Source organism: Scophthalmus maximus, chromosome 10, assembly GCF_022379125.1.
Source record: "Scophthalmus maximus strain ysfricsl-2021 chromosome 10, ASM2237912v1, whole genome shotgun sequence".
NCBI classification, from domain to species: domain Eukaryota; kingdom Metazoa; phylum Chordata; class Actinopteri; order Pleuronectiformes; family Scophthalmidae; genus Scophthalmus; species Scophthalmus maximus.
Window position 1 is genome coordinate 23,698,739 of NC_061524.1, and position 20,965 is coordinate 23,719,703.

The window sequence follows — 20,965 nt, forward strand, 5'->3', positions numbered from 1 at the left end:
TTCTCCAGCTGTTCTCCACCAGTTCTCTACCAGTTCTCCAGCTGTTCTCCAGCTGTTCTCCACCAGTTCTCGACAAGTTCTCTACCAGTTCTCCAGCTGTTCTCCAGCTGTTCTCCAGCTGTTCTCCACCAGTTCTCTACCAGTTCTCTACCAGTTCTCCACCAGTTCTACACCAGTTCTCTACCAGTTCTCCACCAGTTATCCACCAGTTATCCACCAGTTCTCTACCAGTTCTCACCAGTTCTCCACCAGTTCTCTACCAGTTCTCCACCAGTTATCCACCAGTTATCCACCAGTTCTCCACCAGTTCTCTACCAGTTCTCCACTAGTTCTCCACTAGTTCTCCACCAGTTATCCACCAGTTCTCTACCAGTTCTCCAGCTGTTCTCCAGCTGTTCTCCAGCTGTTCTCCACCAGTTCTCTACCAGTTCTCTACCAGTTCTCTACCAGTTCTCCACCAGTTCTCCACCAGTTCTCTACCAGTTCTCCACCAGTTATCCACCAGTTATCCACCAGTTCTCTACCAGTTCTCACCAGTTCTCCACCAGTTCTCTACCAGTTCTCCACCAGTTATCCACCAGTTATCAACCAGTTCTCCACCAGTTCTCTACCAGGAGAAACACGAACAACGGACGTGTCCATTGTGCATCACAACAAGCAACACAGTGTCGGAGCATCGACTATCAGGTGGGATCCCATCTCACTCCTCCCGAACCTGTTCTCCAGCTGTTCTCCACCAGTTCTCTACCAGTTCTCCAGCTGTTCTCCAGCTGTTCTCCAGCTGTTCTCCACCAGTTCTCTACCAGTTCTCCAGCTGTTCTCCAGCTGTTCTCCAGCTGTTCTCCACCAGTTCTCTACCAGTTCTCCAGCTGTTCTCCAGCTGTTCTCCACCAGTTCTCTACCAGTTCTCCAGCTGTTCTCCAGCTGTTCTCCACCAGTTCTCGACCAGTTCTCTACCAGTTCTCCAGCTGTTCTCCAGCTGTTCTCCACCAGTTCTCCAGCTGTTCTCCAGCTGTTCTCCAGCTGTTCTCTACCAGTTCTCTACCAGTTCTCCACCAGTTCTACACCAGTTCTCTACCAGTTCTCCACCAGTTATCCACCAGTTATCCACCAGTTCTCCACCAGTTCTCTACCAGTTCTCACCAGTTCTCCACCAGTTCTCTACCAGTTCTCCACCAGTTATCCACCAGTTATCCACCAGTTCTCCACCAGTTCTCTACCAGTTCTCCACTAGTTCTCCACTAGTTCTCCACCAGTTATCCACCAGTTCTCTACCAGTTCTCCAGCTGTTCTCCAGCTGTTCTCCAGCTGTTCTCCACCAGTTCTCTACCAGTTCTCTACCAGTTCTCTACCAGTTCTCCACCAGTTCTCCACCAGTTATCCACCAGTTCTCCACCAGTTCTCCACCAGTTCTCCACCAGTTCTCCACCAGTTCTCCACCAGTTATCCACCAGTTATCCACCAGTTCTCCACCAGTTCTCTACCAGTTCTCCACTAGTTCTCCACCAGTTATCCACCAGTTCTCTACCAGTTCTCCAGCTGTTCTCCAGCTGTTCTCCAGCTGTTCTCCACCAGTTCTCTACCAGTTCTCTACCAGTTCTCTACCAGTTCTCCACCAGTTCTCCACCAGTTCTCCACCAGTTCTCTACCAGTTCTCCACCAGTTATCCACCAGTTATCCACCAGTTATCCACCAGTTCTCCACCAGTTCTCGACCAGTTCTCCACCAGTTCTCCACCAGTTATCCACCAGTTATCCACCAGTTCTCCACCAGTTCTCTACCAGTTCTCGACCAGTTCTCCACCAGTTATCCACCAGTTATCCACCAGTTCTCCACCAGTTCTCCACCAGTTCTGTACCAGTTCTCCACCAGTTCTCCACCAGTTCTCCACCAGTTCTCCACCAGTTCTCTACCAGTTCTCCAGCTGCTCTCCAGCTGTTCTCCACCAGTTCTCTACCAGTTCTCTACCAGTTCTCTACCAGTTCTCCACCAGTTCTCCACCAGTTCTCTACCAGTTCTCCACCAGTTCTCCACCAGTTATCCACCAGTTATCCACCAGTTCTCCACCAGTTCTCTACCAGTTCTCCACCAGTTCTCCACCAGTTATCCACCAGTTCTCCACCAGTTTTCTACCAGTTCTCCAGCTGTTCTCCAGCTGCTCTCCAGCTGTTCTCCACCAGTTCTCTACCAGTTCTCCACCAGTTCTCCACCAGTTCTCCACCAGTTCTCCACCAGTTCTCTACCAGTTCTCCAGCTTTTCTCCAGCTGATGTGACTTGTAGCTGTCGCGGTCGAGGCCTTTTGTGCTTCGATGACATGACATGACGTGAAACTTCACTATAGCCGAGGCCCACCTGTGAAAGGCCCATGGCACTTTGTTGGACTGAGAGTTGCAGTAAACTGTATTTTTATCTTCACTTTTTTGTGGATATCATCTTAGCTTTCCATTGGCTTGGAACAAAATTGTATCTCTCGAAACAGAACCCTTTTCAGTTTCCAACAAATGAGCGATGAATACAAAAATATCACCAAGAATGGGAGTCGTCGAAACAATGACGCAAGCAATAATCCCCAGACCAATGACAGAAGCCAGGCGACAGACATTACCTGTGTTTCTGGTGGCGAGTGTATTGGCCTTCCCATTAAACTTACAATGGAGGGCTCTGCTATGGATTATACGCTTGGCACAAGGAAGTGGGGGGATGGAAAATTGCCCCTGACGGCCGTGTGCATGAAAGCTGGAGGTTTGTGCGTGTGTGCATCAGTATACTCGTAGCTTGCAGCTCTTTGCAGTGAATCTGAAGGAACAATGCATTTGACGCTGACGTGGTGTAACACTGAGCGTCAGTGTGTGTGTATGTCTGCCAGTGTATGTCTTTGTGTGCTTTGGTTTAATTGGGATATCCATACTCACTATCACTAACAATGTACAGTTTTTGTGTCTGTGAGTGTGAGAGTGTGTGTGTGTGTGTGTGTGTGTGTGTGTGTGTCCTCTGGTGCGTCATGCCTTTTGTCCTCTGTGTTTTTCTCTGCGTAGGGTGTGCTGCCCACCGCTTTGCTGTCCCCGTGGCAGGCACAGCACCAGGGCTTGGCCCGTACCAGCATGCCCCAGCGCAGACAGAGTGAGTCACTAACATCCTTTGCAGCCTTTTCACCACCACAGTGCACAGAACGTGGCCAGGTTTCTGTAAATAGCCTGAAAAAAGCCGAACTGTTTCTCCAATTAAAACTCTCTAAACTACTGAGATATCTTTCTTCCAGTTAGTCGGCGTCTCTTTCCCACTGTGCAATTACAGGACATTTTTTGCTGTATGTTTGCTTTAAGCATAATTTGGAACAAGATTAGTTACATGCAAAATAGTTTGTTTTTTGTTTAATTTACTAAAAACAGTCTTGACTTCCCTCTTACTTCTTTTCCTGTGCTGCTCGCTCACAAACAGGACGACTCTGTCAACCTGTATTTGTAACCTTCACTGTCCCTCCTCCACCGCTTGAACATTCACTCAATCACCCACCATCATTTGCAGCAGGGATAGTGTCGACATATCTTTGAAATAAGTGATTTAAAGGCCCTCTGTCGACCTCACCTATCCTCAGCGGATCCCACGGCGAAGCTTTTTATATTGTGCCACGCTGATGCGGTAGCAAGGAGGGGAGACACGTGGGAGAATTACAGTCAGGAAGCAGACTTCAGAAAGTGCCCGTATGCGAGAGAGTGAAGAACCAAAAAAAAGAAAGAAAGAAACATTATGAGGAACCCACGCTGTTCTCCTTTCATGTGGCCCGCTGGGGCTCGGCGTAGTCGAGAAGGAAAATTTGAGAAACAGGTGATTATTTCAATGTCAAGTTCACTTGTGCTTCTAGACTATTAAGACAAATGTGTGAACGCCACCCAGCGAGTCTTCTCCTCACCAGTAGCCTTGTCTAAACAGGCAAAACACACTGTGCAGTGGGAGGAAGAGAGTAGGAGGGAAGAGGTAATAACACTGAAACATGCTCAAATATAGTCGCAGTCATATTTAGATATGAGACTGTTGTACAGGATAAACCACTAATGCCCCCCCCCACCGGGAGCTCTGTGCGTAAACAAGCCAGCCAGGAGTTCTTGCCAGTAATAAAGGTCTTTAGAATAGAAAACAGAAATTGCCAGTTCTGGAATTAGAGAATAAATTGGCCTCTTCACACAGGCCTCATTGGATGGGGGCAGCAGGAAATTAGGTTTTGCATTAACCTGGTTTGTTGTCGTGAGCTAATGAGTGACCTTTCCTTGCCAGCGTGTTCGGGATTTAAAATTTCCGAACCTCAAAACGTGTCCTGTCTCAAATGTCTGCAGCCCCTCCTTGTTCTCCCTTTCTCTTCCAGCCCTCTCCTCCTTCGCTCCCTGTCTTCTAACCTTCCTCCTCTCTTCGTCACATGTCTTTGCACACTGGACAAACTCTGAAAATCAACCTCCCGTGTTCTCCTTCTTCTGCTTCTGCCTCCCCACACATAATGCCTTTGGCAAGGAGCGGAGCGCCTAGTGCAGTACTTCACTGACACAGCGTGGTACAGTAATCTTTTCTTTAACATCAAGTCCACATGCCGCCCCCACAGACCCCGACTCCCGCACGCTGAGCTGTGGTCCGGTGCCATGTGGCACGACAGACGCATGCCCCTCCACATCTGCGTGTGCATGCTCTGCGTTGGGTTTTCAGTTTTGACGTGTGTGTGCGTTCCTCCTTGGAACTTTGGTCTACTTGTCTTAAAGAATGAGATGAATGGATTTTTTTTGTCGTTGTGTGTTTGTCATTCTTGTTCTTTGGTCATTTTTCTGTTTTACATTTGTGTCTTTTTCATGTGTTCTATTTTATCGAATGATGTATGTAGGAACACGTATGCATGCATTGGCAAATCTCTGCGTGTGGATTTGTTTTTTCTTGTTTTTTATTAATTGAACTGGTGCTTTATTATTCTCTGTCTTCACCTCAAAATATATACGACCTCGCAACTAACGATTATTTTCAGAATCGATTAATCTGTCGATTATTTTCCGGATTGATCGTTTAGTTGTTTGGTCCATAAAATGGTGAAAAATGACACGATCGTGTTTTCTCAAAACTCCAAGATGATGTTTTGTTTTGTACACACACCAAATATATTTAGTTCCCTGTCACAGAGGAGCAAAGAAATCAGAACATATTCACATTTAAGAAGCTGAAATCAGTGAATTTTGACTTTTCCCCCCATAAAACTACTTGAACCGATTAATCGATTATCAAAATAGTTGGCCATTTATTTAGTAATCGATTACTAATCGATCAATCGATTAACTGTTGCAGCTCTAGTGTATTGAAAGGAATAATATTACCGCTCTCCAAAGCAATGGTCCTCATTCTAACACCGCCACCGAAGGCAGCTGAGAAGAGCTTTGCACATCCTCTGCTGTCACACTCCTTCCACGGCCTAATTTCAAACTCCAACTTGCCCTTTTCACAAGCACCCATATTGAATGATAAGTATAAAGTCTAATCTCGCTTTGAGACGGAGTGCAACCACATCGCCACTCTCATCGGCTTATGTGCCGCATTCCCATTATCGTCTAGCAGACATTAAGGGGATCATTTACATGTTATCATCATTATCCTATTCATATTCATGCGTGTTGCTTTTCTTATCACATCACATTTTTCTTGGTGCGGGAGGCTTGGCATCGGCTTGGTCAGACACGAAGTGATAGTTTGAATTAGAGAGATGAGATGTTTTCGTCTTGGCAGTGCAGTGAAGAGCTCCAGATGATTGTTGCTCGTTGTTAGTGTCTGTGGGAGACAGCTGTAGATGCAAATGCTTACTGACTGTGGTCATATCGATGTTGCATGTCACCATCACTGACAGCGGCTTCTTTGAAATGGGCCACCTACGAATATATGCACTCGTTTCAAACATCGCAGCGGATTTAAAGTGTCACACATTTGAGATAATTTTTTCAAATGATAATGGACATGTCAGTCTATACAGCATGTTCACCATGAACGCATCGCTATGTGTTTTGTTGTGTTGTGAATGAGACGGGAGCAAAACAAGAAATAAGATCCTATTATTGATAATGCCATGCAACTTCTTGATTGTGTCATGTTCATTTTGACGATTTACTTCTGAGACTTATTTTCTTCTATTTTCCTTCACGCTGTGACAACGAGTAGAGTGTTCACTCTCTCAGAGAGTTACAGAAAGACTTAATAACACGCTCGTGGTTGGACGACGGACTAATCAGACGTATTGTAAGAAGCAACAAAAACATTCTGTATTCAGGTGTTTTTTGTTTCGAAATTGTAACATTAAAATGTGAAGACCACAATTTTCCTGCTTGAAAAACATTGACCAGCAGTGGGCCACTGAGAGGTCTGTAGCAGCACGCTGCACGCTTTGTGGCAGGGGACCAGGAGATGGAGCTGTGGCCTTGGACATTTGCTCCCACTCACTATACAAAAGGCCGATGGAGGAAACAGACAGAGCCGCCTGACCTGCACAGCTCATTTATCTCACATCCTCCTCGATCCTTTCCCTCTCACAGTGGGCATGTTTCTGATGAAACTAAGTTCATGCTTCTCAGTGGCTTTAGATGGTTCCAGGTGGATTTACGATCCTTAGATAGACGGATAGATGGATGAACTTTATTGATCTCAAACTGGGGAATACCGGTGTTACAGCAGCAGGTATCAGTCACACGACACAACTAACGACATAAAAATATAATAATGGCAAAAAATATATAAGAAAAAGGAATATAAATATAAAGAATGTACATAAATAGTGCTGTGCGATCATTTACCGGTAATTTGCAGAAGAACATGGTAACGTGAATGTGCGAGGTGCCAGGTCCAGGTGTTGCACAATCTAATGGCCTTTGGCAGGAAAGATGTTCTTTGGTTTTGCTCAAAGGACATTGAGAGAAAATTGCCAGTCCTCTGATTTCTGTTGGGTGGAAACAGACTTTGATACGATCAGTATGCCATAGAAGCAGTCTGAAACTATGAAGGCTAACTTCAAAAATAACAGTGACTATTTTTATAGATGCTGCAGGTCATGGGCATTTCATATTTCTCATCGTGGATACGTTATTCATGATGTTCAATATTTTTTCACAATCCATTAATCTGTTGATTATTTTCTCAGTGAATCGGTTAGTAAAATGGTGAAAAGTGTCGATCATGTTTCCCGAACCCCCAAGTTGATGATATGTTTTGTCCAGACCAAAGATATTCAATTTACTGTCACAGACGAGCAAAGAATAACATATTCACATTTAAGAAGCTGAAATCAGAGAATTTGGATTTTTTTTTCTCCATAAAAACTACTTGAACCGGTTAATCGATTATCAAAATAGTTGGCGATTAATTCAGTGGTCGATTACCAATCGATTAATCGATGAACTGTTGAAGCTCCACAGGACATTCCTTCTTTTTATAAAGTGGAGCTGTACAGTCTGAACCAAATTGGTCGGTCAAATTTCACACGGAGAACTGCTCGGCATGTTCCTCAGAATGTCTTCAGGCCCCACCACTGCAGCGAGATGACTCAAAGACTCCTGTCGATTTTTTCAGGCGCTCACATCACAAGGTTGTTCTCCTTTTGCTTGTTTTTACAGTAAGCGCTGAATCAGGGCTTCCTCTGTGACTTTGCTTCTCCCACTCCAGAAATAGTTGGGCAGCCAGCAGTGCACACGGGCGGTGATGGCAAAGAGTAAACAAACAAGTCAAAGAAAGGCAGGAATTTGACTTTGCCTTTTTGATTCAGATCCTTTTTTTCCCTTCAGGGCTGCAAAATATTCAAACGCCAAAATTCCTGGGGGATCAAAGACACACCGGAGAAGGGGGATTTTTAAAACCATCCATTTCTAGAACATGATAAAAACCACTGAGTCCTAGCTCATTATCGACCGACTGCTCCATGACTCATTTATACAATTCTTTAAATTCTTATTGATATTCCTTTCTTCTTTCCTGCAGCCTCAAATACTACAGCCTTTCAACCCCTGCCTCAACGAGCACCTCCGTCAGGGAAGAATAGTAAAAACTCCCCCCACCGAGGCCCCCAGTGATCTGAGTGGAGATGCTGATTGCCGTCATGAAGGCCTTATGACAGATGAGACTGGCCCTGCATACCCCGACAAGCGGAATCATCTCCTCAGCAACCGACAACACTGGCCGGACTCTGGGGCTCCACGGGGGGTAACTGCTCGAGACGGGCCAACATCAGCAGCTCCTTCTGCAGAGCAGCATGAAGGGAGAGCCCCCACTGGGATGCTGCAGAACTCTGTCACTCCCGGACCCGCTGGTCCCACTTGCCCTCGCTTGCTGCAGCCTCCTCGTCTACACAAGCGCGTGTCTCTCCCTGCGCTTAAGCCAGGGGGCGCTGGTGGCTTCGCCTCTCTGAAGCTGGGGTCTTCCTTAGGGCCTCTGGCGAACCGGACCAAGCAGCTGCCCCCTCCCTCTAGAGGCCTTCCCTGCTTCAATGCCGGACCCCAGTTGCAGGCTCCGAGTCTACGTCGCACTTCACTACTTCAGCCTCGCAGAGCAACGGACCCTTGCAGGGATCTGCGCTGCACCAACTCCACCCTGGACGAGCCAGACCAGGGGATGCTCAAAGACCCCGGGTCAGACAAGATCCTGATCTGTTTGAGCCGATCATGCCTCCCCAAGCCAAAGATCCCCTGAGCTGCTTAAACCCACCCATCAAAACTTAAAACTGGAATCATTCTGACGCTGGTGTTCATCCCCTTCTTGTCCCGGCCATGGTAACAGTGACTGTTTTACCTTATGAGAGTCAAAGGAACATTCACTGAGCCCATCAACCCATTTGGACCGTTCAGAGACTGCCTGTGTCGGTGACATTGCTATCGCGGCTGCTGTACAGTAACATTTCTGGCTTTCATAACTCCCGCTTGACTGGTTGATTGAAACAAAGTACGCAGCAGGATCGTATCCTCACTGTCGTAAATGAGAGCTTTAAAGAAGTAGAAATGTCCACTTTACTAGTTTGGCACATGCTCATGAATTCTGTGAATATTATCATTCAGAGAAGTCGGGTCTTTGTTTTTTTCTGTACTGCCCTCTGGCTATTGCCAAATTTTGAAAGTCTAAGTTCACTTGTCCTCGAACAGCTGTGCCCTCTGACACGCAGGAGCGTTTGGTTGTAAACACGGAGGTGACATGACATGACCTTTTGACGTGTAATGGAAGGCCCAGGGGAGGATGGAGGCAAAAACAAGGAGTGAGAAAGAAAGAAATAGTATTAAATAAAAATAAGAGAAACAATGTAAGTGAAATGGGGGCTATAGACTGACGAGCACATTTGTCAAAGCTCTCTGAGGCTGTCACTTTAAAATTAGTATAATATATTATATATACATATATACGTATATATACACACATAGATACATGTGTGAGAGAAACAGGGAGGGGACGGAGAGGACAGCAGATCCACGCTGCATGTCTGTTTCTATAGTACATCCTGCACCCTGCACATTTAGCTGAAGGGGGTCGCAGACCTTCTGTGTGAATGAACTCAGATGGAAATATGGGCCTATAATAAACAATCTGGTGCTGGTGGCGCGGATGAAAGGACAAACAGTACACATGTGAGGAGCTCGCTTTCATAGTGTAGAAAAGAGCAGCTCAGGTACAATGTAGACGCGCACAAAGTACTCCAACACTCGGAAGCATCTGTTATTCCACGGCTACTTTGTGCATTTTGAGAGACAGGCAGGCAGTGAGGAGTAGCAGGAAGCTTGATGAAAGAGCGCACGGCACGCAACAAAGCTCCTAACACTGGGAATTAAAGTGCTTAAGTAGACCAAAAGAAAATCCACATTTCATTCCAAATGAATTAATTTCAAAAGTAATGGGAACATTTAAAGCTGCTGCCTCATTTTGCCAGATTAAGATTTGATGCAACAATTTGAGAGAAAAAAATATCATGAGTCAATTAAATATCTCCTTTGATGACTGGCACATATGGAAGCATCGGCTATCAAGGACTCATCAGACGTGTGTGAAGCTGCTGCCTGGCCGTGTGTGTGTGTGTGTGTGAGCTGCGTGTCGCCCCCCCCCCATCTCCTCTCGCTCTCTTGCACATCTCTTTGGGAACATCAAAGGTATTAGTGGGTTATTTTCAGGTAGGGAGCCCTCGGGGCTTTACAGGTGTTTCTCTGTGAGTTTTGTAGAGTTGAGTTTATCTCTCTCCTTCGCGGAGCCTTTCGCAGTCGAACCCTCCCGTAAATGTCCCCTATCAGAGGGCAGCAGTGTGTTAAAAAGGCCTTCTGACAGCAGCTCTGCTCTCTTCTCTGTCACGCCACGTGACCACTTGGTGTCCGCCCCTGGCATGGTCCGGTCTACTGCGTCCAATAATGCACCCTACATAGACTTAGTGAGACAGACAGAGGGAGAGGGGGAGAGACACGCACGACCACACACACTCACACACACACACATTCACACGTACACATCAACACCCACACAAGTTACATCGACGCAGGAAGTCTGACAAAACTCAAAGGGACACAAACTCAGTAGGAGCACACCCATCAGTTCACACTTCCCAGCAGCCGCACAAGTGCAGCAACACGCACACACACGCACACAAACGCACACACACACAATTTGAATTCTATACCGAAGAGCCGAGTGCATGAAAACATGAACACATAGAGTTTTGTTAGCTCTCCAAGTTCACATTGTTCCATTTGTCTGCTGTCGCCAAAAACAGACGGGTGCCTTTGGATGACTCTGGAATTGAATAAAATAGGTAGAGACTTAGGGAGAGAGAGAGAGAGAGTGTGTGTGTGTGTGTGTGTGTGTGTGTGTGTCCGTGTGTGTGGATCCATGTGGCTGATAGAACATGTTTACCTGTTCTATGTGGCTCAACATTGTGCCAAACCATCCAAGCAGTCAAACCCCACCCCCACTAAAAAAAAACCTAACAACAACAACCCGAATTTCCTCTAAAGAACAGAAACGGAGAGAGAGAGAGAAACATGCAGACGATGAGGAAAGGTGCTCGGTGAGGGACAATGAGATGGAGCTGCGGAAAGGGACGAGAGCAAGAGATGCCGTGATGAACTAGGGATGTCGGTACGTGATCCGGAAAAGCCGGTTCGGTCAGTCACTGTGACTGTTTGAAACCTTGGGAATGTGTGTATGGGCGAAGAGAGGCAGACAGAATACATTTGCACGGTTTGTTTGTGTGCGCTGTTGTCCAGTGAACAGCCCAATTCCCTCAACTGTGTCACTCTCTGCTTAGTAATGCCAAACAGGAAATCAATGTTGCCTGCTGTGTGTGTGTGTGCGCGTGCGTGCGTGCGTGCGTGCGTGCGTGCGTGCTCGCGTCTCCAGACACCTCTGGCTGCCAGTGTTTCTTTCTCAAAAGTGTGTGTGTGTGTATGTGTGTGTGTGTGTGAGTGGGTGTGAGAGAGAGCGAGGCAGAGGGACACAGAGATGTGAATGCCCACAGGCCAGAGGCAGACCCATGCCAGGGAAAGCAGGGCAGTGCCATCCTTCTATCTCCAGATCAATGTCCCTGCTCGCTTTAGCAGTCCAGACAATCACGCTGAGGCAAAACAACTACAACTGGGCTGAACACCGACTGGATTAATTCCCAGACAGGCCCCTGGTTTACTTTATTTTGCAAGAAGATTTAGTAATTAAAATATAACAGTGACAAAATGTCATTTTCAAATCAAAATGGCCGACTTCCTGTTGCGTTTAGGATATGGGTCCAATTGAGTTTTAGGTGTGTTTGGACTTGATAAATGTGCGTGCCAAATTTCATCCATGTAGGTGAAACCTTGACGAGGGGCTAAATTTTAGCAAATTCGAAGGTGGCGCTATTGAGGCATTTTTGCCATGCCCGTGAACAAGATTAATTTCACAACGAATGGCACACCTTTTCAGCAAGTCTGCAAATTTTAGGGGCCTTTTCATGAACGTTGAGGTTGTGCAATACGCCCTCAAGTGGGAAGAAGTATAATAAGAAAAAACAAAGCAAATACAAGAGGGTCGGTGCGAGGGCCCTAATAATGATGCTGCATTACACAACAGTAAAATTAAGTTTCCAAAGGGGCCAGGTTGGCAGAAAGCTGCATTTAGGCACTTACTACACGTTTTCAATCTTAGAAGACAATTTATTTTATTACAGCGATGGTGCACATTAACTTACAGACATTACTTGACTTGTAAGAGGGAAAATCCAGTGATGTTTATAACACAGAATAGAATACAGGCATGTGTGCAGTTTTGTTTCACTTCATAGCTATCATTTATAATTAATCAAATTGCTCTGTGTTAATATACAGATAATTGTCAGCCGGTTCACCTCAGCTCTGTGGAGCATGTTTGTGACATTCAGCTAATTGTGTTTTAGTCTTAAAAAAAATGTACTGTACAGTCAGTATCAGGTGTACATAGACATGCTCCATGCTGTGCCTCTGCTCTTTAAATCACCTCTACCTGCTCCTGAGGATGGTTAAACTCAAAAGTAAAGCGCTGGATTTTGAAAACTGCAGATTTTAGCTTTGGAGCGACTCCTCTCCCCGAGGCAACAGACACTCGAACAGATCCACTACTCATCATGTCACTGTCGTCTTTTTCACCACAGCTCGATGTTGAAGCACATACCACAGTGTAGCTCTTCATTCATATGTATTTATCACTGCATCATCTCGCTACACTACATTTTTAGAGACATTTTATGCGAATGAAAAAAGACAACACTTAAGCTTTTTTTTTAACTCTGATCCGATTGACATTAGCTGTTAAGGCTAAATTGATATTAGACTGGATTTGCAGTACCATTCATTCTTTCCTCCCAGTTTGTCTCGGTTTTCATGTGAGACAGTAATATATGATGACCCAAAAATCGGACGGGTGTGTGTTGGCTAACTTTCCATTGGAGCTGTGCTACCGTTCACTGTCATCGTCACATCATTTCTTGCATGTTTGACCAATAATCTCCAGTCATGTTTGACTTCAGTGTTTGACGGTAGGTCAGAGTCAGAATGTTGAACATCAGCCACAGGTCCTACAGTGAGAGGTACAGTCAGTGCTGTTGGTGGATTTGGATCATTGGCCCTCAGCACAAACGTAAAGCTGCTGATCTCAGTATAAGATGGAAGAGAAACCTCATTCTCTATTTATTTTTTCTTGTTTTTCACTGTCTCCTGGTTGTGTTTCTGTTGCAATAAAGTATGATTGTGAGACAAATACAGATGACTGTCTGATGATTTCTTATTTTCAGGATAAATCCCTATCCTATAATTTTTTCTGAAGACTACTTCAGAGTAGTTTCATTTTATTTGACTAATTCTTCTAATTTCAGCAAACCTCAGAAGGCAGACAGTAGAAATTCAGCCCTAGTGGAGTAGAAAAATGAGGGTTGTAGCTTTGTAGGTATCCACAGTGAATAGGCTTTGATTCTGATGAAATACAGATATGAAGTTTGAATCTGAGATGCAGAGAGATTTAGACTTGGATACGACTTTATTGTACTATCATGGACAGGAATTGTCTAGAAGCAGAGGCATTTCGCTTCTTGTCGAATAAATTAAACTGAGTGGCGTCACTTATCTCTTTTCATCACAATCACACGGCCTCTGCACACCTTCTATACAGTCCACTATCTAATCAGGTTACACGTTTCTGAGATGATGGTGGGTAACAACCTGCCAAGCACAAAAGGATTAGCATGACACCGTCAGTTGGCGACGGGGGAGATGGAGTCTAATGAAAGGAAGCTGAGCTCTTTTATCATAAACTGTCAAATACAGCATGGGTTGAACATTTTCAATGTTGTAATTTTAGAGCGCTGCCCCTCGGAGGAAAACAGGTTTAATGGGATCATTTTATGAATAATATTGCGGTACGTGCACGTGTACTGTTCCTCCTCCTCAATCTTACAAATTTTTACTACGAGCACCTCCAACAACATCATGGCTCACAAAAAAAAATAACTCACCCTCCTGAAAGACGTGTGGATCCTCAACAGTTTCCCAACAACCTTTATTCTTTTCCAGAGCCATTTCAGTTTTTATAACATCCTTCGTGGCCATATTATCCTTACATCAATTCAATAGCTATGCTGCTTATCCCTCCAGGGTCAATGGGGAGGTTGAAGCCTAAAGCCCCCAATGTAAAGTAACCTGGGGGGCCCTACATCTAACCAAAGGGAACCCCACCCCCCAAGAAACACATGATACCAAACCACATCGTTCCAATCGACAAATGAATTCTCTGAAGTGTGTACTGTACATTCACAAGAAAATAAGTTTTCAGACCAAAATGTGAGATATGAGCAGAAACAATGAAACTTCCCCACTCACTTTATTTACGGTGCCACACTACAGGTTTGATGTGTCTTCTGAATATAGATACAGCTGTAACGCTTGCACCAGGTACAAAGATGAACTGGCACAGAGACAGTTGGGGGGGCACGCAGACTCATCCGTCCTTGACGTGGTATCAGAATTACTGTAAATGCCAGTTGACGTCTTGAAAATTGCGTATGAACGAGTGGGAAACTCAGAGATAAGTTTGATACCAGAGTTCCAGAGTTGGGGTGACCAGAACCTTTCAACATGGCGGAGAAGAGGACAGATTCAGTAATGGACGGCCCGTAATTCTTTATTTTCAACAGTGCAACACGTATTAGCTGTTGCTTGTTTACAAGTGGACTATAGTGTCTGCTAGTTATTACATTAGCTGACGTCCCCAGCTGCGTTCATTCTGTGACACCATTTTATTTTGTTTAATTAATTTGTTCTGACAACAAAGCACTTGAACGTGACATAATTGTGGGAAGTAGGATCTTCCGACTGGCACGTGAAGGCAGCACAAGTACACCTGAGGGTGAGAGGATCGCACCAGGTAATACACAGTAGGGGCGGGGCAGACAATCAAGGGAGTGGGGAAACACACAATTGCAGGAAGTGGAGGCCTGAAACGGATGAAAGGTGAGTAAAACACGAAATTAAAACAGGACTGAATAGAACTGAATATAAAAAAACAGAGGAGAACATGACCTAAGTGGCAGGCGGAGGCATGACCCTCTCCTGCCAACGTGGTTTCAGGAGCCGGTCTTGAATCGTGGCAGCCGTGAGCCTCCAGGAGTGGAGCTTTCCTGTCTGGGATGTCTGGGATGTCTGTGATGTCTGCAGATGTGCGATGTCCGGACCACGGCCCCTCTCCACTTCATCAAAGTAGGTTTGTGTGCAGTTTGTACTAACCTGCATGTCGCTGAGTGATTTGTTGCCTTGGCTTTGCAGTGTGGCTGTGAGGCTGTTGGCAGCTCGGCGTGCCGGTGGCCTCTCGGCTCCTGCTGCCTCTCGATTCTGCTGCTGGATACACCCATGTGCAATGGTTGTGTTCTTCTGACTTGTGAATTATCTTCCTCTACTTCTGGAGTTTTTCTTAAGGGTTGTTTGAGGATGTATGTTTTTATGCTTCCATGCTTTTAATTTACTTAGTGGTGAAAATGCCTACTTGTGATTTAAGTATTAAATGTGATGGCTGAAATGGTTCTAAGGCATATTTACCCCTTGGTTGGATTTCTGCGGTTTGGTTTTGGGGAAATTTCCCACTGGCTTGCTGCAAACGTGGTGGAAGATAATTATGCAAATTGCCTGTAGATATGTAAATATTGTTGTTTCTCCTGCACAAAGCTCGATGACATTGTTAATTCCCTGTACTATTGGCCTGATGGCAAACTATACAAGGCTTTCATCATGCCTCAGATCTGTCACATAAATGTTCTATTGAAAATATTTCTTCTTAAATCAATGGGCGTCCTTTCACAGCTTGTTTCCATAATTACATTACTTCTGTTGAAGTGCCGCTTACCATTTACTGCTTAACCCTATATGTTCATCTGCTGATTAAAATGTTTAATATGCTAAAAATGCTTGATAATAATCTGCTGCACATGTTATATCCAGAGGTGGATAGTAACGAAGTAGATGTACTCCGTTACACTACTTACAGTGTAACGGAGTACACAAGATGCACCTTGTCAGGTAAATTGGATGTTACCCAAATCAGCAACAGGCACATTCATATTGCATTGCTTGTGCTATACTTTGTATAAAACTGCAGGAAAACCTGACTGTCACGTCGAGTGGCCGTTGCAGCAGTGTATTCCAAAGTGGGTGCTTTATGAGGTTTGTTCCTGTGATAGTGAGTAGTTTGCCAAGTGGCGAGCGGTGCATAAAGGAAAACAGGACACCGTGAATGGTAATTGTACAGTACATGGCTTTAATCCCTGGTGTGTCGTAGAAGGGTTAATGTAGGGACTAGTTTCATAGTGCATTGTGCTTCAGAACATCTTTGCTGAGGCCAAAGCTGACAGCTGCTATTTTGCATCTCAGTCAGTTTTTACAGGGCTGCTGCAATAATATAGCACATTGTCTGTATGTCAGTGGCTCCCGTGTTCCTCACTAACTCTCCGTGTTGGTTGCAGGTCCCCCTCTCTGTGATCTGTGGTGTGTGGGGCGTACCGTAGCTTCTATGCAGGTAAATTTCACTTATCATGTGGTTAATTATACTTAATTCCATATAATTTTTTTTTTTTTATAACTGCGTAAAAATCTTTTCTGTACACTTTGTGGAACTCATGAGGTGGCAAAAAGACATTTGAGACATGAGTCTTTAAATCTACGTCACTGAGTTGTCACCTTTGATTAATGTGCTTTGTCCCACAGAGATATAAAAAAATACCAGACGCGTGGGCCAGCTGATCTTTTAATGAAGAGTTTGTTATTTGAGTCCGTCCACTTGGACCCGCTGTGACGAGGTCCAGGGGAGTTTGGTAAACAGTTAAGCAGTGACAAAGCCACAGAGACTTTTCACTACTTGACTTTTGTTATTTTCTCAAGCAGACCTTCTGGCACCAAGGTACCAGACCGCTACTCTTGAAGGAGGAGAAATGCCAGCCTCGTTCTCCTCCTCCGGCAATACTTTCAAATATTAACAAATGCTGCAGGCAAGACGACTTAACTTGAGGGAAGGTTTTGGGGGGAGTGTGAGTGTGTGTGTGTGTGTGTGTGGGGGGGGGGGGGGGGGGGGGGCAGGAGCTGGCTTACGACATTTGAGTTTGCACTGTGGGATGGCAGAGAAACTTGACCATAATTGGATCCCCTGGCAGCTGTTTGACTTCCACCTCCTCCAGGACGGGACCCTCTCACTCTGATGCTTTAATTCACCCACAGATGCTCATTATAGCTGTCCTGATCAGTTGGAGCTATACAGTGGTGATTACTTTTGATGACCCGCAGACCATCCATCTACCATGTCAGGGTGTCTGTGTTCAAGGGTGTTTGTTGGCTTCGCAAGATGACAAAAAGGAGGACAGATAATGTCTGTGTGTATAAAAAAAAAAAAGAACTGGATTGAAATATGACATACTGTATACAATTATATTTTCTTTTCAGAATTTTGCACTAGTTTTGTATGGGACAGTAGAGTAACTGTATAGAAACTGAGACAGAGATAGTGAAATTACATGCAGTACACCCTAAGACCTCATCTAATGCAGGGATGACAACTACCAAATTTCGGAATCGCCTTTCTTGGGACGTTCAGGGTGGCCGAGGCGAAGACTCAATGCCCCACCCAAGAACTCGAGCCCTTAACCCTCACAGACTCAATTCACATCAGCTGTTATGTGATCGTGTGAGAGGCAGCAGGGGTTTGAAATGGTGTAATTAGGAATGGAACAGCTTGTTGCGCTTCGTTACCTGACGCCGCCAAAACATGAGGCTTAATTTAGTAAGTTTTGGACTTTTTAAGTTACTTTCTTCACGGCCAAGGCACTGGAGGGACCGACTGCCTGATATCACCATGTTCTCCAGACTCCTGCCTTCCAGAGTTGACGAGAAGTCATTTTTGAAGAATTGATTTTGTCTAGGTTTTCCTTTTTTTTCTTTCTTTTTTTTTTAGCAAAATGGCATTTAAACATTTATATTCTTGCATTCATCTGGTTTCATGTTAAATAAGCACTGAGATGTTTTAATAAGGGCTGTCACTTTTTCCAAATTGGTTTGAATTAATTGGAATGTTCCGAGGTTGCCCGTCCGTGGTGTCTCCTCCGCTAAGAGGTGAGGCTGCAGATATGTTGTTGTTGAAGAGTAATCCAGCTGCTTTGTACAAAGTCGACAAAGGCCCGTCTCTTTGTTCGTCACCCTGCCATCTATGGTGTAGAGCACACAATTCTTCCACACTTCACTTCTCCCGTTTGTTGTTTTTATTCTTACTGATTGTTGCACTGCCTTTCAGTTTGCATACCCATGTCAGAAATGCCGACTTATTGATAGTGTGAATAAAGGGCTCAGAAAGTCTGCAAGAGACACCTCACACTTGACGATTTCACAGTGGGACAGCCCTAAGCCCTCAAAAGACTTCTGTGGAACGCACCTCAAAGCCCGTGAGTCTTTGAGGGTTGACATTGGATCTGGGCCAGACATGTTCATGTAATATAGTAAATGTATCCGTCGCTGACATCCTCACCTCATCACAACGTGGTGAGGTAGTGGGGATTTTTGCCCTAGGACAGCAGTGTGAACATGAGGAGCCCTTTTACTTTTGGCATACAGTACATTTACTGTCATAAAAAAAAGGTCAACTTGAAGAATCTCAGTCAACTTTCATGGTTTATATGATTTCAGTCTGCTCTCTTCTTTTTGGTGCAGATTGTATTCTGCTTTTTCTATTCTCTGACTGATGCTTCTACAAGGCGGCACAGATGACTTGGACTCTTTTGAGCTCAGTCAAATATGTTTTGAAAATGAATTGACCATCAAACTAACATAAGCGAACATTAAACTTTTCTTGTGTGATTAGGGTGTTTACAGTAAACCTGTAACAATAACTATTTTTTGGCCACTTGTGTCAAAAATCGAGCTGTAAACATAACAATGACACATCATGATCTTTGACTTTATATTACTGTACATGCAAACAGTTGCCCACCCATCCCACATATAAGCAGCAAATACTGTCATTCAGTTGGACTAGTTTTTTCTCCCCCCCCCCATCTTTAAGAAAGTAATATTAAAAGGATTTCTATAGCGAATTTTTAGTTTTACCAACCAATCAAAGCGCTCTACCCATTCACCCACAATTTCATACAGCGCTGCTCTACCTTGCACTTCGTGTGGCAGTCATGCATTTCAATCACCCGCTGTCAGGGGCAATTTGGGGTACAGAGTCTTGCACAGGGAACTTAACCCTGTGGAGTGGGTGAGCCGGAAATCAAACCACCCGGCTTCCAATTAGAGGACGACCCACTCTCGCTCCTGAGCCACAGCCGCCCCTGCAATATTACCTCTCCTCTTTGTTCGGTGTTGTTCGCTACCAACTCTTGTGGGAAATGTCTGGGGTTCTAAATGATCCACTATATGTTCACCAGCTAGTCGATAACTCTGTCCTTCTCTTTGGTACTGGAACGGTCGTGTATTGCTGCTTATTCAGAGCCTTTTCACTGACAACACCTGTCTGCGCGAAGGACAAACCAAAAAAATGAGCTCAAAGACACTAATGCTACACAGAGCTGATGGAAACTGGAGAGATGAGTGACGACTCTCTGTAGGTATGTGACTTGTTTACCATACATAAGAGCAGAGCCGGATCTCCCTATATGATCACTACGCACGTTGCGTAGGGCCCCGCAAATTAAGGAGGGGCCCCTGTGTGTGTGTGTGTGTGTGTGTGTGTGCGCGCGCAAAGGGAACTCACCGAGGTAACCACATGTTACACTTTAAAAATTGCAGCTCGGAACAGATAACAACGTCATGCGCATACATGCGTTCACATTCGCATGAATAAAATTAAACTCAAGCATGCTGCTGATTTCAAGCAGCAGCAACCAGTTAGAGCCAGTTTTAATATATGGATGTAATGACTCCTCATTGATGCACATCATTTTAAAATGGACTAATGAGAGATGGAAAGCTATTTAGTGAGATTGACTAATGATAATTCAAATTGTTGATGACCAGGACATACTGCAGAACAATATGGACGAACATCTCTCAGTAAATAATAACCATCAAGTATTCAGACAAGCCATGGTATAAATAGTATTTTACATTTGAAATGTATTGAATGGGCCTGATGGAGCGGAAAAAATTATAATGATAAATATTATCTATAATGTACAGTTGTGATGGTTACATTAGTCATTAGAGGAGATGCTTGATCGTCAGTAAATATAGTTTGTTTATACCTCATTTTGTTCTGTATAGATCTATTTATTCTTAGACTGACAGATGCAGCAAACTGTTGTAAAGGGAGGAGGATTGTAGTGGAGCACTCGAGTGTCAGGTGTAACTGTGAGGCTCATGAGTCAGGTAGGAGGCCAGGGAGGTCAGAGCCAGCACTGCATATGAGTTTGATGATTCCTCTGATGTGGCTGTTGAAAACGCAAATTGATCTCAGGCACAGCTCATGTGTAGCAGCCCAGTTATTAGGGCCCGAGCTCCACTGACAAAGTCAGAGCGAGGACCTATTGTAATTTAGTGAATTATTATTGTTATTATAATTTTTTGTTTACATACACCGTATGAGAACTGTTGATGGATCAGGCGGATGGGAAGGTTCCTCGTTCGATCCACCAACTGCAGAGAGCATTTGTCCTTGAGCAAAACTTATGCTGCTGCGGTTTTAGTGGTCGATAGACCATATTCATGAATGAGCACATTGTCCACGGAACGACTGCGCTCACCTGTTTTCAACCCATAGTTTCTAGGCTTTCTCTCTGGAGTGCAGTCTTGTTCTTAAAACTAAAATGAAACAAAACTGAACTCCAAGTAATTTCAACAAAATTCTAGCCCATCTGTCAAACCCTCCTCCATTAGACTGAATTAAAAACAGGCAGGTATAAACAAAAAGAACAGGAAAAGAGAGCACACACTTAAGAAAACCTAGAGTGCTGAATCAAAACCCCAC

The 20,965-nt window shown here is 44.6% G+C and overlaps 1 protein-coding gene across 2 annotated transcripts in view; it reads left to right on the forward strand.

The window, feature by feature from the left end:
• The window catches only part of ccser2a (coiled-coil serine-rich protein 2a), a 55,870-nt gene extending 42,632 nt beyond the window's left edge, over nucleotides 1-13,238 (forward strand). The window contains exons 10-11 of one of the 2 annotated variants that reach the window (XM_035606444.2): nucleotides 3,037-3,121; nucleotides 7,985-8,215. In XM_035606444.2, coding sequence (XP_035462337.2) covers nucleotides 3,037-3,121; nucleotides 7,985-8,076 — 177 coding nt within the window. In that variant the 3' untranslated portion in view covers nucleotides 8,077-8,215. Of the gene's footprint in view, nucleotides 1-3,036; nucleotides 3,122-7,984 lie in introns of both variants that reach the window. The other variant, XM_035606441.2, reaches the window with a different exon arrangement.
• The last annotated feature ends 7,727 nt before the right edge of the window (nucleotides 13,239-20,965 follow it).